Consider the following 18,915-nt stretch of genomic DNA (forward strand, 5'->3'; position numbering starts at 1 on the left):
TGGGGTGTAAGGGAATGGGGGGGGGACTGCCGTAGGCGAGGGTAGCGCCCCCTGTGTTCAAAGTGGAGCACGCAGCCATTCTGTTTGAACTGCTTTGCATTACAGAAGATTGGTTTGGCCTTCTGATGTGTTGTTTCCATAGAAGCAGAGCTTAACCTTTTAAGTGAGGATTATAAAGCCACCTAATTCATTTAAAATTAGGCTTCAAGCATATCAGCACTTAATGCTCAAGTGTTATTGTGGGACTCGATATAGTCATTGATCTAACAGACAGGCAGAGTCTGTTATTTTCCGACATTCAAGAATCTTATTTCAGAGGGGATCTATATATTCTCCTTCCGCTCCACAAGGAGACACAACGTGTAGCACAAAATTACAGCGGTACTAATGAAAACCTTTTAATTAACAGGCAGCGTTAACTCTTCTTCACCAATATAGAGATCTGGCATATAAGCAGCAAATACGCATGTTCAATTAAAGTAATTTATTATTTTCTTTCCAAATGGACATGAGCTTCTCAGGAATTGATATCACAACACAATGTTATACACCATTCTCACAACTAGTCCTTTGTTGAATCAGTTTGAAAGAACATTGTAATTTAAAAATATCTAAATATTTACATATTAATAAAACATATATACATAAGATTGAGACATTATCCATAGATATGGAATGATTTTTCTTTGCTAATAAAGCCTATAAAAGATTTCTGAATGAAGTCTGAACAGTAGTCACAGTAGGTAAACACAAAAACAATTTAAATTTACAAAACATTGTTTCACTGTTGTAGTTTTGCAATATGTAACTCCAATTTGTGGATTCATTGCAATTATTTATGGGTTACAACAACCCACCCTTCTGAAGTGCTGAAAATTCCAAGCCCTAGTACAAATCACCACTCCAGTCTCAGAAGGAAATAGTTTAGAAGGCTCCTGGTACACACTGAACAGATTCCATGTTCTAAGACAACCATTTTCACCTTCCTGAGCAACATATTCATTATATTTTAATGGAGTTGAAAGGTCACCAATTTATCTTTTAGATTCCATTGAGAATTATTTCCTTCTGAGGGGCAGAAGACAAAATTTCAAAATATGTGTTGCAGAAAACCAAAAACCCTTGTTTCTAGCTCTTCAATTAGATTACCTGGTTAAAAAAAAAAGAATCAATTGGATAAAATCTTACACCTGAAATTTAAAAGGAAAACTAAAATGTATGATGAAAACAGCTTCTCTGGATCATCTCATCCTATGAAAAAATCCCACAAATATTTAAGGTGTGACTGAAAAGTAATCAGCTTGATTCCATAAGCTATACAGGAAAAACCAGTCTCATTACTTTATAGTTACACTCAGTACTAGCATTAGTTCATTGGCTTATGATCAAAATGGAATAGTTGTTTATATCTATGAGTTCTCCTCTTATCTCCCTTTAATTTTGCTGTATGGCCTACTAGCAAGCACAATGGAGCAGGAATCAAGACCTTAAAAATTAAGGTTAATTTTTAGTCCTTTTGATTGGTCTTCCAAAGTGCTAGCTGTGGCATTTATTTCCAATTTCACTTTTCTTTATGCTATAGATGTGTTTCTGAAAAGTTATGTATAAATCCGCTGTTTTGTGAGTCAAATCCTGTTCTAAATGCATTAGTTTGTTATCTCAAGAAATCCTGTGATAAGTACTTTTGTAATGCGAATAACCATCTGCCAATTTATATTTTTCAATAAATCCAGATTTTAATATTTGGAATTTCCTAAAATTGGCTGCATACCAATATTAAAAATCAAACAAAAGACAGAATATTTCACTAAGTGCCTTTGTGGCTAAGGTGAAGTCCACACAGTGCCCAAACATCTGATGTGTGCAATTCATTTTTAAAAGTCCATGAAATTGTTGTAGGTTGTTTTTTTTGGAAGGGTAATTGTAAGGATTGACCAAGTTTTTCAATTTCCAATTAGTTATCTTTCCATTATGTAGACAAAGCCTACGACTCCCAAATACTTGTTATTGCTTGAAAGATTTCTCTTTCCTAAGAACGGAGACACCATTAACACTTAATCTGTTCCAAAGCTCACTTAAGTTCTACTGATAGCATAGCTAGCTCGTTCTAACAGATAAGAGCTATCCTGTCCCCCCCAAAGAAAACTTTATCTTCTAAGCTAAAGAAGGTCAAGTTTATTTTGGCTTTCAGCAGGGTGCTCTCAGTGTAGGAGAACTGCCAGCCTTTTTTATCTTTATTCTACATCTACATAACTTAAGTTAAAATAAATATGCAGCATTATACTGTGCACAATCACATGGAGGAGATGAAGAAAAAAACCACAAGAGAGAACTGCTCTTGTTCCAATGGATACCAAACTAATTGGATAATAGATTGGCCTTTCAAAGAGTAATGAATCAATTCTAAAAATGATGAAGGATCTTGAAACTATTTGATGGCTTGATTATCCACATTACAGAGAAAAATATGTGAAAGCCAAACTTGAAGGAAAAACTTTATGGAACATCCACATGTTGCAGTAAGCTGAAATGCCTACACAGATCTTAGAAAAATCTCCAAACAAAGAGTTACATTTGCTAATGAAACGCCACAGAAATGAAAGTCTAGGCAGTGAAATCTGCTTCTATGTCTTCCATCTTCTCTGTCCTGGTTTCAAAAATATGACCTAAAATACAAGCAAGAAATTAAAAAAAACCTTCTATAATGAACAATGTGGTTATTTTCTACCACTGTTAGGCATCTTTAGGAGGTAAACACTTTATTGGTCAAGTAGTATCAGAAGCTGTTCATATTCCTCTTTGAGGAATAGTGTTGTTAGTTGTGCTTTTCTGTTTAGAACGGAAAGCTAGAAACTGGAAATATTGCTTTTGATAGGAAAGATCGTGAGTATGAATGACAATTATAAAAACAAGCTCAAATGGATTCTCACTGAAGTCTTCCTGAATCCCCCCTCTTCTCCCCTCTGTCTAGTCACAAGTAATGTTTCTCTACACGTTGGACCTCTGTCGTACTATTCACATTCTTTGTCTTTTCTTTGTGCAAAGCTCTCATCATCTCCACTTCTGTTGTGTAAGTTTCTTGAGGACATGGATTCTGTCTTATTGTTGTATCCCCCTTGGGTTGTCAGCTATAATACTGTGTTCAATAAATAGTTGTTGAATGAATGAATGGTCCTATGAAGCCCCCTTTTCTCAGATCTAGAAGTTGTACATTAAATATATTGCTGCTTCTTTTCTCTTTATAAGTTATTTTCAATTTTCTAAACTGTTTTTCCTGATGGCTCTGGTGGGTGGAAATATCTTAATGCATATATGAGACTGAACTTAGGTCAACACAGGCTAAGGAAAGTGGAGAATTAGAAAATTATTCATGGAAAAGACCTCTTGTTTAGTTAATTCATCTTCCTGCGCTTTTTTGTTAGGAAATTACTTTTCCTACAATTATATGGACAATAGTATTAATATTTCACCTTGGCTATGGAGATATAGCCTGCTTTCTATGCTTTCTATTTTTCTGTATTGAGTCATCTCACCATATTTAATAATAATAACTCTCACTTAATTATTTGTAACAACTTGCATTTTATATTGTGCTTTAAGGTATAGAAAGTAATTTCATAACAACATGCTAGATTAGGTGGTATAAATACTACTAGCCCTATTTACTAGATGAAGAAACTGAGGCTCTAAGAAATGAAATAACTTTCCCATGATGACAGTTAAATGGCTGAGATAGAATTAAAATCCAGTTCCCCAAATCAAGATCCAGTATTGTATCTGCTATCCCATGCTAATTGCTGGACTGGATTGATTGCTATAGTTATTACTTCCTTAAGACTTCTTTCATTTCATAGCTTCTGTAATGATCCCTATGTTCATTTAAACTAAGAATGATTTTGTCTATTAAGGGTTAAGAATTAACTCTTAAGGGTTAAGAATTTTATAAGTAATAATTAAAAAGTTTTTTTTTATTTTTCTGTATTTTCAATGATGTATTCTGAAGTCTGCCAAAAGGAAAAACAATCCTCCAAGCCTTTATTGAAAAAAATCTCTTTTTTGTTATAAAAAATGTTTTCTTCTATGAGATGGCACAAAATTAGCAAATGATACTTCATATAAAGAGCTGTTTTCTATAATATATAAAAACTATATGGGATTTGATCACCAGCTGGATGGACTGTACACTTTACTTCTGCTTTGCTGAAATTCTATCATGGTAGTCCTAAGAATCCTTATCTTGTATCTTCATTTTTTTTTGGTGGAGGGAAAAAAGAGGTGAAGAAGGTATATTTTAGCTCTAAAGATCAGACTATATCTAACCTTAGTCTAATCTGGAAAACAAGACAACTAGGACAGCTATTAGTTTACATAGGTCATTGCTACTGTTCTGGATCCAATTTTCATCTTTCTTTTGGTCTATCATAGAGTCAGTTTGGGCAAGAAGGCTCATCTGGAGTGAATAGAAGTTCTCTATAAGATTATCTCAGGATGTTTGAAAGAAGGAAAATGATAAAAATTAGCAAATATTATTCTTGTCACTACTAAGTCAATACAGAAAAATGTGTTGAGTAGGAACAGTGGAATGAGACAAAGGGTGTCTAACTTGTATTCAACTCAATGTACATTTATTAAGCACCTACTATTTTTATGAAAGGCATCCTGCAGGAATTTGTGAATACAAGCACAACATTAAAAACAGTCGTAGCCCTCAAAGAACTCACAATCTCCAGGAAAATAAAGGGAGCGCATTAACACACAAGTGGAGTTAGGATCAGAGAATACCTCACGTATGGGGGGAGGGTTGGCAACTTAGCTGAAACTTAGCAGAGCAGAACTTGAAGGAAACTACGGATTCTAGGGATTCCCTACTGGTCATGGAATGTCTATGCAAAAGCCTGGAGGTCAGTGATGGGATACTGTATACAAGGAACAGCAAGGAGGCCAGCATGGTTGGGTATAGAATACATGGAAAAGAAGATGAAATAAGTCTGAAAAGGCAGCCAGTTTATACAGAGCTTTTGGAACTGAACAGAAGCCTTTGTATTTTATCCTTAAGGAAATGATCAGTAATAGGGAACTTAGTCTAGTATTTTGGATACTGAGATACAGAACACTAGACTAACATTTTGCCCCTGAGGATGATGAACTGGAGAGAAGAGAGACCAGAAAGAGGACTACTAAGAAGCTGTTGCATAAGGCAGATAAGAAGTGATGAAGGTCTTGGGATGTGCCTATGTGAGTAGAGAGAAGGGAAGAGATGTGAGAAATGCTATAGAGATAGTGCTGTAGATCTGGCAAATGACTTGGGAGTGGGGGGTCAGGTGTGAGCAGGGAAGAATGAAGAGTGAAAGATGATTCCTTGAATAGGAAGAAAGGTGTTGATCTCAAGAAAAATATGGAAGTTAGAAGGAAAGGAGGAAGTTCATTTAGGGGAAAAGAGAATGAATTTTCTTTTGTAAAAGCTGAATGAGATACTAGTCCAAGTAGATGCCCAACAGGAGCTCAGGAGAGAGATAGGAACTAGATATGTAGATTTGGGAGTTATCTGCCTAGAAATGATAACTAAACCCATGAGAATGAATAGTATCACCAAGGTACGAGATACAAAAAAATAAGATGGTCCAGGACAGAGCCCTGGAAGTTGAAGAAACTGAGAAGGGACAGTTGGACAAGTAGGAGAGAAGCTAGAAAAATGAGGACTGTGATAAAGCTATTGGACTCAGCAAATAATAGATCGCTATAAACTCTGTAGGGTGAAGTTTCAGCTGAGTGGTAGGGCTGAAAGCCCAATTACAAAGTGTTACGAGAGTATGAGGTGAAGAACCTGGAGATAATGAGTATAAAAATTTGGCTGTGAAAAGGAAAAGATATATGGGAGATAACAGGTTAGGGAAGGTAGTATTGAGAAGGGACCATTCATCAATTTGATATTGGGTTATTGTGTGGGTTAGTCACCCCCCACCCCACCCCATTTTGAACTAGGCTTCTAAAGCACAGTTAAGTTTCAGGGTTGGCCCTTTTTGGAAAGATTCAGAGGTCAACACAACGAAAACCAAATCTGGGTTCTGGTAAAGGTGGTAGTGGAGAGAAAGGTAGGTAGTCTTCCCACCTAGAATGAGGAATGATTGCCTTGTGCTAGAGGCAACTGCAATCATATAATCATTTATGAGGCTCAAAAAGAAAGTTTTTGAGCTTTTAGAACTAGACTTCAGTCATGGAAAGACAGTAGTGTATCCCCAAATCCACTACCCTATCCCCCAAGTTAGAGAGAATTGGATAGATATGGGATAGAAATTCCTGAACCTTCTTAGACTATGTATTGATTTCCTGGAAAATATCACGTTCTTCAAGTGTTAGCTTGAGCACATCAGCACAATGCCTGGCATATAGTAGGCACTTAATAAATGTTAACTGACTGAGGTAACCCAGATTTCTTAGAGAGAATAGAAAGTTTCTCTGGCAGAGTAAGTTTCAGGGATATGTCTTTAGCAATTCTAAATTTGAATATTCCAGAATCCCCTCTTCTAGAGAGATAAGGGAAAATAGTTGGACAGCACTAGAAAAGAACTGAACATGTAGCCCTGAAGCTAGGGAAGAAGCAATGGACTGAGCCACTGTCTGAGTGAACAAAGATCTATACTGTGGTAAGATATTCAGCCAGTATAGAGTTGAGGGGAAGGGAAATGCCTTTCCCCAAAGCCCAAATTTGTTTTCCTTCTTAGGAGGGTCCAAGCCTATACAGTAGTATTCTAAATCTGCATCTCCAGGGTGAATGCAAGGCTCCCCAGATGAGCAGCTATAAACCTTTTTCCTGTCATGGACCCTCTAGACAGTCTAGGAAATCTACAGTACCTTTCTCAGAGTAATGTTTTTTTATTGCACAAAATACATAGGATTAAAAGAGAAACTAAATACACTGCAAAATAGCTATCAAAATACTAAAAGAACAATAAAAATCAAGTTCGTGGACCCCAGGTTAAGCACTAGAATGACTCTTGAGGGCATAGCTCTCTAGCAACCTTGACTGTTTGCATTCTAAGGGGACCTCACATCAGAGTGGTGCTATGATTCCGGGGGGTTGGGGGCCTGGGGGAGAGACTCATGAAGAGAGAGAACTAGATTGTTTCTGGGCTATGGTCAATCCTTCATCCCTTATCTGCATTTCTTATGATTACCTTAAAGGCTTTTATGGAAGTTAGGGACCTTTTTTACTTTCATCATGGAAATCTAGGCATATTATAATATAGTCTAGCTATTTCCTAAAGTTCCTAAAGAAACCTGGAAACAAATAAGCCAAAGAATAGGATTTTTTTTTGAGTGGATGGCTGCCCCTATAAGCAGACACAGCCTGCACTAACCTAGGGTTCTGGGGTACATCTTTAGCTGGGGCCAGAACCTAGGCATTCAGGAATTCTCTCCTCCAGTCACGTTGGTGAGAGCATATGCACCTTCCACGTGCTATCAGGAGGGAAGCTGTGGGCATACTCCCTCATTACCTCTCCTTGGACTCAAACATGCTCTTAGTTCTGCTGCCAATTAGAACTCTAAAAACGGGCAAAAAAGGGCCGCCTTTGAAACGGGCTCTTTTTATGGGTCCTGTTCAAAAGGATAACTCTGTTTTGATACTCTAAGTTGATTAAATCATCCCCAGTTGATGAGGTTTAAAGAGGAGTCATGCTCCAACAGAAACTGCTCAGTTGTCTCAGTAAGTTATCAATGGGCATGTCCTACATCCTTTATAAGGAGATGGAATCAAAGGTCTCCCCAAAGGGTCACCAGACCAAAGTTCCTCAAGCCAACTGCCAATCAATTTCTGCATTGGGATGCAGGAGATCTGAGCATGTACTAGGCAGCAGGGAAGGAACCATTATTAATAATAACTAATATTTATAGAACTTTAAAGTTTATAAAGCACTTTACACATATTATCTCATTTGAACTCTAGAAGAAGCCAATCAAGGAGAGTTCTTTTTTTTTTTTAAACTCTTACCTTCCACCTTAGAATCAATACTGTGTATTGGTTCCAAGGCAGAAGAATGTTAAAGGCTAGGCAATGGGGGTCAAATGACTTGCCCAGGGTCACACAGCTGGGAAGTGTCTGAGGCCAGATTTGATTCTAGGACATCCCGTCTCTAGGCCTGGTTCTCAATCCACTGAGCTACTCAAATACCCCTGAAGGAGAGTTCTAAAAATATTAATACTCTCAATTTGTACATAAGGAAAGAGATTTAGAGAGTGAAAGAGAATTCCTCCTGGTCACACAACCAGTAAGTGCCAGGGGCAGAATTTGAACCCATATCCCTTCTTGACACCAAATGCAAATATCTATGATACTATACTGCCTCTCTAAGCAGGTAAGGAAAGACTGAGAATAGCTAAGGAGAAAACAAAGTTTAAAAATGCATGTGAGCATGAGAGAGTGAATTGAAGGGACAAGCCTCCAAAGTAGATGGGAGGGGACAGGATCAAAGGCACAAGTAGAAGAGTTGGCCAACAAGGGGAAGAGCTACCTTTTCTTCAGAGACTGGAGAGGAAAGAAGATGAGGCTACGAGGCTTTAGTCATCAAAATGGAGAAGAGAGGCTGTTGACAAAGGGACTAATTTGGTTGTACTATTAAAGAAACTACTGCTATGTTATATTAATTGGCATATTAGATTAAGTATTTAATGAGCATCTACCATCTGTATGTAGTTTTTAGAACCATTTTATGGCTGTTGTATAGACAGGGACTAATCTCAGCTACCTTTCCAAAAAGATGCTACGATTTAGATAGAATTAAAAAATATAAAGATTTCATGAATGAATGTAAAGGCCTATTTCTGGCCCGAAGAACATCAAAACACTAACTTATTAATGTTTGTTCTTTTGAGAGTTTATAAGTATGAATCAGAGTAAGAGGAAGAATAGTAGGATTTTCATGCTTTTTATATTCAATGTCAAAAACACTCCCTGGACATAGGGCATTCAAAATCTTTGATAACAAGGGGGCTTTTATACAATCAGTACATCCAAGCATCTGTATCACTAATACTAAAAATTTCCTATTCAAATATTTTTGCACTATATTTTCCAGCAGGTGATCAAAATGTAAATGTATTTTACCTGTTGGTGGTACAGAAATGCCATCCAGTTTTTCATCACAGTCAGCTACCTCTGCTGGTTACAAACATAAAACACAAATCTCATTAGTTTCAGGGAACACATTTATTTTACTGAATACAGTAATGCAATTAGAAAGCTGTAATACACATAATAGTTTTCACCTTCTTTCTTTAGCTGGGTTTGCGCCTATGCAATAGATTATGCTAGTATTGAAACAAAGTCATTTTCTGACAATAATAGAAAATGGATTTTAATTCAGTAAATAACTGCTGGATAACTTTTGAGAACCTGTGCAACATGGAAGTTTTTTTTTTAATTGTTATCCCTTAAACAACAATCTAAACAAGAAGAGAGCGCTTGATTACAAACCAATGAAACCTGCTCCCAACAGACAAACATCTACACTAGTCAGGGAGTCATCAAGTTCAAGGTCTAGAGTCAGTCTGCCATTTTGCTTTGTTAGAGGCAGCTTGGAATAGTGTATGGAGTCCAGAAGCTTCAGGTTTTTATTCTTCATCTGACATTTAGTTATGTTAACACAAAGAAGTCATCTAACTTCAATTCCCTCATCTGTAAAATAGGGTACCTACCTGTGGCACCAACCTCATACTGCTGTCATGACAGTCAAACAAGATAAAGCATTTAGAGTCCTCTACAGACCTTAAAGCACTAGATGAATGCCAAATAGTACTTAGTCCTTTAAAGTGATCTTCAGGATAATATCACATAAATGTTTATGTGTGTATTTCCAGAAGTGCATCAGTGTGAGTTCCAGTATCTATATACATAAGAACAGTGCCAGGAGCCATCAAAGACCATGCTGTTTGACATGGTCCACGTGGAAACCAGGGACTGCAAAGCAGCCCCCAGGAACGATAGAAACACCCACTGAAACCCCCCTAAATGACTTTCCTTATTAACATCCCCTTATTATTGGAATTGCTAGGATTATTATTCTTACTTAGCCCCAGGAAAAATAGATGAGAGCAAAATGCTTACAGCGTTAATACAGATGTCCCACTCTGTCCCCCTAGGATATTACCAGGAGAGCCCACTTACAAAATTAAACCTAAGGATTCTTATATACCCACTTAGATAGGACCCTCTTGTCTAGGCATAAAAACTTCTGGCAAATCTGTGCTCTGAATTCTCCACCTATATCTGGGTCATGTTGATTCTACCCTCTGATCCTGCCCTTAGCAACAATGTTTTGTTGACTATCTCCCCAGGCTTCCTGTCTGTTGTTGGGTTCCATGGAAACATGTATGTTGAGAATGAAACTGTGTGCCAAGTAGATGTGTGATCATGAGGGTATAACATAAAGCCAGGCCTCAGCCAAGGAGGAGCAGTTTATCCTGTGAAACCTGTGCCATGGGCTGAATGTGAAAACTGTGTCCCATCCATCATTCCACCAATACCATCTCACCTCCAAGACCCCATCCCCTGTGGGAGGCTGGCCCACCCCACAGCAGAACAGTACATACACATACACATATATAGTCTGTCATTCTGTCTCTCTCTCCCTGAAAAACAACCTTTGATGGCCTAAAGGAGATGCATCATTGATAGTTTACATGGACCTAAAAAAATTCAGGACAGTTAAAATGTGCCAGTAGAGAGGTGAGAGGGCTGAATTTCACTCACCATCCCCAAGAAAAAAATTCTGGCAAATAGCGCTTTACCTTATGAGGGATGGCTCAACATTTTAGCTTTCCATGCTGTCTACTTGATAACAACATCTCATTCATTTATGTATCCTTATCCTGGAATTCAATGTCTTTCACAATCTCGTTCCAATTTATCTTTCTAAACCCTCAGTGTATACCAATGCTGACTATCCTAATGCACTCTCAATATGATATATCAATGAGTAGTGAGAAAATAAATTCTCCTGAAGACCAAAAGTATGTTAGGCTGTGGATAACACCTCCCATGCTACCTCTAGAGATCCTCTTCCTTTAAATCTCAGTGCATAGTACACTTCCCTAATCACTCCTTTCTTCAATCTCTTACTCCAGTTCACCCTTTCCTATGTAATGAAACATTTCTAACTTGTCCATTGTTCTTTGTGTACATGCAACATCTTCTCTCTGAGACTGTAAGTGCTTTGGATGTCCAGCATTTAGTGCTATCTTTCACACAGAGTAGAGTTTTAATCAATGTTTGATTGACTTATAAAGAAATTATAAAATACCAATCAATCTTCAAAAGATGTTTCCCACCTGGAGGCTAAAAATGCAAACTACCACTCACCTCTGATATATAGGTATTTCATCTTGCATGAAGTTTTCAGGAAACCTATAGTTATAGAGAAACGCCCACTAAGCCATACAAAAGGAAATTCCTGAGTTTATTTTGTTAATTTATTGGCCTGGAACTTTTCCCCATTCTGCTTTGAAGAGTTCAAAAAACTCCTCATCAGCCATTCTGACCATCTGTGTCACATCCTCCATGTACCAATTCAAGTCATTCCTACTTAGCCCCTTCACTTCTCTATATGTGCATTTATGAAGACTGCCCCAGGAGGTCAATCAAATGGCATCTGAGACAAATTGCAGGAGGACAGATTTAGAGCAACAAGAAACTTGAAGGACACCGAGTTCAACGATCTGATTTTGCAAAGGAAGAGAGTCAGGCACTGATTGGTAAAGTGGCCTGCCCATGGTCACATGGCTAATAAGTGTCTGAGGCATCATGCTTTTCACTAGTTCACTGTCTAATTCTTTATCCCCTGCTTCCCCTAGCTTTGGCTGTAGTGGGCATTTGTCCCCTAATTACTCTTTAGAATATAGTAGCAATGAGGGGGCACAGTAGACAGTGCTGAGAATTAAGTCAGGAAGACTCATCTTCCTGAGTCCAAATCAAACCTCACATGTTTAGAGTGACTGTGGGCAAGTCATTGATCTTGTTTACCCAATTTTCCTTGTGATAAGGAACAACTGAGATAATAATTGTAAGGTGCTATGACTTGCATACAGTAAGGACTATATAAATGTTAGTTATTATTACATGCTGAAATTATCTCAAAGAGTGAAATAAGATATGGTAAGAAGAGAAAAACTGAAATAATAATAAAGGAGGGTGTTTAAGAAACATTGGTTTATGAGTAATTGAATGTGTTAATTTTTCTCAGTGGACCAGGACCTAAAATATTGAGGTCACAGTCAGCGTCTAAACATTTATCATATTTGTGATTTTATGCACCAACTAAAACACAATGAACCTTAGAAATACTTAGTAACTTCCGGGAGTTTATATATATGGAACCTTTTTAGTAAAAAGCTGTTCTTAGTATGAAATGATCTTTTCCTTTTGTAATTCAGAATTACCAATCCTTTCAACAATAGCCCTATGCAATTATGTGTTTTAGTAAGTATACTCTTAAGAATGAAGTGCATATAACAGATGAAAAAAAGAAAATAAAATTATGATATGCTGGCTGCATGAATTGGGACCAAGTGTCATGGCTGAAGAACATGATTGTGTTATTTAAATTTAATTATAACATCTGTTTGTAACAACAATCTCATAGTCTTTCTTCCCTGGTGACAGTCAAGTTGTGAAATTTGGAAAAGATTGAACAAGGCCAATAAAAATTTAATAGCAGTGACAGCTTTACTCTCAGATCTAACACAAATAAAAAAATTGTGGTCTCAGATCTGAGGTAATAATCTAATGAAAATGATAAAACATATACACATACGCACACACACCAGGAAAGGAATCATTCCAGTTATAGAAAAAATATATTACATATGATGAGAGCCCCAAATGAATTTCTATTTGGATTAGGATAACAACCTTTCAAAGTCTGGGCAGGGCAAGTTTTTTGCTTTTTTTTTCTCTTCGAGAAGCAGCGTAGGCTTTCTTGAGCAGTTTGTTGATTAGCTTGCCCAGTCAGAGTCTGTATCTAATTCCAGGAACTGAGCCAAACATGATAAATGAGGTTGAAGTTGAGGAGAATGTTTGATATAGTGATTATATTATCATTCAAATTGAAAATACTCATGAGAGAAGTACTAAGGAAAACAATGCTTAGGCCCAATCCTCTCGGTATCTGTTGGGGCTTTCTGAAAATATTCCTACCGAACCCCTACCGAAGAAAATAATAGTGGCATCCGCAGAGGCTCCGTCCCATTTCAGGGATTCCATACTGGTTCCTTTTGAGGAGAATGAGGGACAAGAATGATGGGAGAAAAAACTTAACCCCTGCCCAGTCACTATAGATAAGCAACGTCTCTTTGTTCAGCCATGGCCCTGACCCAGGCGCTACACGAGGAGAACATTCCCCCTTCTGGCCCGGCTGCCCTGGAGGCTCTCAGCAACGTACAGGAACATGTCCTTCCTGGCATGGGCCATGGAGGAGAAGCTCCCTGATGGCCGAGGCTGCTGAGCACACGAGCCCCCGTCTGTGGCGCTCTAAAAGGACGGGAGAAGGCCTATTCGTTTGGTAGCTATGGCATACTTAGCATTAATAAGATCACTGAGAGGCTCACAGGAGTGCTCCCTAGCTATTCCCCCTCCCTCTGGCTTTTTTTTCCCCCTTGAAAGCATGGGAATGGAGGAGGGGATGGAACACTGGTCTTTTTTTGGAGAGGCTGTGCAGAAATGAAAATACAGGGCCTATAGAATACTATGGATCCAAAAAAGGAAGGAGGATTTTGTGGGGCAACAGAGGAACTGGGACTTTAAAGAAGCTGCAAGAAAAGATGCCAAATAATTTAATAGATCTCAAAAGTAGGCTAAGCAAAAATTTTTAAAAAGTTTATTATTTCAACCATATTTCCTATTGACAGCAAGGCTGATCCTGTCTCTAAGGAATATTCCACTCCAATATATCTCCTTTCTTTATGACCTCTACCACCAAGGATTTGCCTTGAAATGAATATTCTTCCAACACTTTAGAGACTGCTAACATCTTTCTGTGGCTAGAAGCAGGTGCTCTTGAACACAATATATTCTCTTTCCCCTCTCTGGGTGGTCTCTGCAGCATTTAAGTTAAATCAGTAATAGCAGCATTCTGGACTGATACAGCACTTATCTCCCAAGGAGCTCCAGTGGATCACATATTTTCCCATTTATCTTACTTTGCTCCTGGGAGGAAGGCGGGCTGGGACAAATATTATCCTAAACTGCATTATAAAGAAAGAAACTCTGGCCCAGAAGTTAATTGGCTATCTTTGTCATACAGATTTTTTTTTGCATAACTGGAACCAGAAGTCCTGATGGATGACTGATTACTGGCTGATGTTATAGGGTCATTTCTATTGGTAAATTTTACTTTTTTCTCCTTTTATGCCTACACCCAGGTCTCCTTTATGTTAACTATGTAAACTTTGAGCTTACTTTTGGAACTTATGCATTTGAAACCTTTTTTCCCCCAAGCAAAATGCAATTGCCATTCACTAAGAAAACAGAAGTTTTTTTTTTTTTTATCATTCATTAGGTTCTCATACAGTTATGGAAAATGAAGAAAATTATAATTTTCTAGTGGTTTGTGACAGCAAACTCCAAGATTTCCTGGGAAGAATTTAGTCAGTGCCAATACCAACTTAAATTCAGAGATGGAATTTTCTGAAGTCAACAACTTATGCTGACCTAATACTGGAAATCTTCTGTGGGGGTCTAAGAGCTGAGGGGACATAATATCGAACAAAATAACATTGCTGAAACCATTAAATTAGCTTTCCTTGGCTCCAGTGAGATAAGACTTCTGTTTGGTCTTAGGGGCATTGGGTAAAAGTTGAAAAAAAAAAGATATTTTCCTAGATGGAAAGTCTTATAAACAATTACAACTATCCAAAAGTGAAATGGGTTGACTCAGGACACAGTAGGTTCCCCCATGCAAGACGTCTTCAAGAAAAATCTTGATGTCCACCTACTGAGAATGTCTTTAAAAGGATTCTTCTAAAGTGTGAGTAAGACTAGATCATTTCTGAGGTCTGAGGCAGAGCAGGGAAAATAAAGGTTTGTCAAAAAATTTTAAGCACCCCAAAATATGCCTATTTTTAAAAACCTATTTTATCTATTTTGAAATAGGCAAAAAAATTTAAAAACCTAAAAATGCCTGTTTTTAAAAATAGTGGAATAAAACCCTAAAGGAGATTTCACACTGAAAAACTCTTTGAGGTCTGTAGCCAACACAGTTCCTGAAGTTTTCATATTGATGAACCTCTTAGAAAATTCCTTAGGACAAAGGCAGGTCACCTTTCCCTCTTGATATGCCTTATTGCTGGCTACTACATCTTATAAGATAATCAATGAACTCCTCTAGATAGAATCAACCTCCTAACTGGTAATTTCTGCTCAAATGGGAGAACCACTAATGGGTGAAAACTGAACTAAGGGCAATTCTTTGGAGAGTTTCATTATTTACACTCTGGGAAAATACATCTGTAGAAGAAACTCTAAATCTCACAGTCACAATTTAATCAAGCTTACTTATTAAATGCTTGATAGTCCTTCAAGAATAATTCTAGGGACACTATTTGGAACACAAAAAAATATGGACTTGAGTTAAATCACATTTTAAAAAATTTAAACAATTAATACTATATATCTTTCCTAAGTCCATGCAAACTCAGGATAATAAGAATAAAAAAGAAGGTACTTTTTATAAATAAAGTGCATCAAACTACAAATGAGATTGGTAGACAACAATAATCATGATATTAAAAGCAAATAATGTGATTTTTACTATTTCAAGAATTAAGAATTCATTTGAACAAGCTTTTTATATAAAAACAAATTATGTACACTATGTTAACAGGTTTATTTGTTTTAAAAGACCACTCAACTACAATTTTTAAAAAAATCATTCAACAAACATTTATTAAGCCTCTATTGTATTAGCCCCTATCAAGTATTGTACTAGGCTCCACTGGAAAGGCAAAGAAAGAAATGAAACAGTTCCTGACCTCAAGGAGACTGTATTTTGTATCAGAGGCAAATCCACAGCAAAGGAAATGGGAGGGGGGGTGCTGAAAAGAGGCCAGGCCTGGATTTCCAGCTGATTTTATGGCTGAGCTGTCTGTCCCACTCCAGGGCTGAAGAGCTGCATGTCCATTCTAAGCCTGGCCCGGAGCTGGCTGACCTCATCTTTGTGATTTGTCCAAACCTCTGTCAAACAGAATTCCTTGTGATTCTGCTTCGCTAATCTGTCTCTGTGGATTCCAGGGGCTTGTGAATGGGGACTATCCAGCTGCTCCCCTTTTCTACATCCTCATTGCTGTGCCCTTGGCTCAGGGCACACCTCTGCCAACCTGCCAGTGCCTGGACAACTCTCCCAGCATTCGCAGATTTGTTGGTGTGAGTTTCCTATACTAATGAAATCATATATAAAGACTCTCATCACCCCAAAACATATCTTAGCGCTGCATTTAAAAAGAAACCAAAAATAAAATGTCATCAAATATACTTTCTCCAAGACTCAGCTCAAGAACCACCTTCTACATGTTTTTTCCTGCTTTCCCCCTCCCAGATTTTAATGTTCTCTCCTCAAAAACCAGCTTGTTCTGGATCTGTTTTCTACATGTTACCTCCCCTAAGAGAATGTAGGGTCCTTGAAGGAGAGGGCTGACTTGCTTCTGCCCAAGTCTAGCCCAGGAGTTGGTAAATAATGCTTAATAAATGTTTGTTGATTGACTGATCCAAAGACTTGAGTTTCAGCAGTAAGTTCCAGAAATGGCTTTCCTGAGCCAGAGCATACCTGAGCCTCTTTTTAACCTTCTTCTGGCCAGTTTAATTTGATCTTGTAGAATCTGTACCCAGTCTCTTGGGCCAGGAAGTTTATCCACATGGTTAGCAGTGCAGTATTTTTCTGTGAAGACTGAAAGGAAATATAATACAATGTTAAATGACATGGCAAGGAAGATATATGAAAGAGTATGGTCAAAAACTAAAAAAAAAAAATTCTCAAAACAACAGATGTGAATTCTGCTTAGGGCTGAGAATTACATTGTCTACCTGTATCTCTTTGGCTAAGGTAGAAAAGAATGAACTTTTGGCCAAACCTTTCTTTGTTCCAGTAGAATTAGTTGCCATTATTAAGTAACTGATATGGTTTCATGCTGCAAATGTCCCAGTATCTAGTTGGCACCTGTCTTACAGTCAAGGCAGAAAAGTAGTACTAGGAACCAAAAATGGTCAAACAAACCTCTTGGCAAAATTACCAGAAGGATAGTGTCTTTTAATGAATTGAGCATCTTTGGTATGGGGAAAAATTCAAGTGTCATCTCGGTACAAATGGAAGCTTGGCAGAACAATCTCAAAAAAATTATGCAAAAAAAAAATCTCCCTGATACTGTTTTTATAGTGACATCATACCAGCTCAATCATCATTCAGATTAAATGAAAATGCAATTGTGCTGTACAGTGTAGCTTTTAAAAATCTTCCTCCTGATGCCAGACATATAAAAGTTCCAAATCTATTTTGAGTAAACTGTTAGCACCTTATTACGCTAGCTTCTAGGAAAGAGCTGTCCAATCAAGCAAGATAGAAACTATGGTGAATCATATAAGATAAAAGCCTTGAAAGAAAATTCTTTGATTATAGCAGCAGGTAGTAGTACTATCACAGATAAAGGAACTATTGTTGACCACTTTTGCTTTCTATTTTACTTCTAGGGTACTGATAACTCAGTCTTTTCAAGTTAACACTCATTGGGTCAAAAAGTGGCAGTCTGTTGAACTACAATATATAGTTAGGCGATAAAAGGATGATAATTTTAGTTTATAAAGAAGATTGCTTTCTATCCCAATATCACCAGCTGTGTTCTTTGGGCTACACATTCAGTTTTATAGCATGAATGGTTCAAACTATTTTTTTTCTGGTTGCTCTTACTAGTGTCCTATATAATTACAATGATCAAAGCAGGTATAAGTCTAAGAGCTTCCTGGTAGTGGTAGATGAAATCACAAATCATACAGCATTTGGAAGTATGCTCTGAGTGCCGCCCTGGTGATTATATGTCATGATCTTGTTACAGCATGATGTTCATGAAGGCTTTCTGGTTCATATGTGGCTTCTAACTACCCTCTTATGTCTGTATCCAGAAACAATGCACACACACCCTCCAATCCCTGCTCCCTTGCCCCCATACAGAGTTAAAACTTCGCTTTTAATCTATCATTTCACTATACAATATTTGCAAATAACAATGTTGAGCTACACTTAATTTTTTTAATCTTAGCTTTTTATTTCTTTATTCCTGCCACCTAAAATTAAAATTTTATACATTTGAGCTATGATTTTTCATTTGCTTTATTTTATGTTCACATAGAATTAGCTGTCTAACTTGGGTTATCTTTCTTATTTGTGATTATGTTCCCTACAGAGATCTTATTATTTTTTATACAAGGTGGATTCTCCCACAAGTTTTCAACAAGTAGAACAGTGAAATGGGCTTACAAGATAAGGCATAAAAAGTATAACATAAAGTGTCATTAACTCAAGACTTTTATGTTTGTGATGTAATTATCAATCAACACAATTACTAAGCACCTACTAGCAGAAGGCATTATGCTAGGGGTTGAGAATTCAAAGACAAATGGTTTCTGTTCTACTAGATGGGATGAGGGGAATATGACACTATATATAACTAACAAGGTAATATAAAGAGGTAAATATTACTAACTGGTGGTATCATAGAAGAATGAACAGAAAAGGTGGAATTTGAGCTAAACCATGAAGGAAGACAAATTCTGGGAGACAGAAATTATTTTGTGCACACTGCCTTTTTAAAAATACAGTCTAGTATCATCTGAGCTTTCTTTTTTTGCTAGCTTTCTTATTCATTGTCAATACATAAGGA

General features: G+C 37.3%; 1 protein-coding gene across 9 annotated transcripts in view; it reads right to left on the reverse strand.

The window, feature by feature from the left end:
- The window catches only part of BEND7 (BEN domain containing 7), a 160,978-nt gene that overhangs the window by 20,570 nt on the left and 121,493 nt on the right, over window positions 1-18,915 (reverse strand). For 5 of the 9 annotated variants that reach the window (XR_008912578.1, XM_056800837.1, XM_056800841.1 and 2 more), the window contains 2 exons: window positions 16,812-16,931; window positions 9,104-9,157 (listed from right to left, as the gene is read on the reverse strand). Coding sequence is in view for 8 of the 9 variants with exons in the window: in XM_056800837.1 (XP_056656815.1) it covers window positions 9,104-9,157; window positions 16,812-16,931 (174 nt within the window). In the remaining variant the exon portion in view is untranslated. Of the gene's footprint in view, window positions 1-469; window positions 2,667-9,103; window positions 9,158-16,811; window positions 16,932-18,915 lie in introns of those variants that run through there. The other 4 variants (XM_056800838.1, XM_056800840.1, XM_007503974.2 and 1 more) reach the window with 3 other exon arrangements.

The sequence above is a fragment of the Monodelphis domestica genome, chromosome 5, assembly GCF_027887165.1.
Source record: "Monodelphis domestica isolate mMonDom1 chromosome 5, mMonDom1.pri, whole genome shotgun sequence".
Classification (NCBI taxonomy): domain Eukaryota; kingdom Metazoa; phylum Chordata; class Mammalia; order Didelphimorphia; family Didelphidae; genus Monodelphis; species Monodelphis domestica.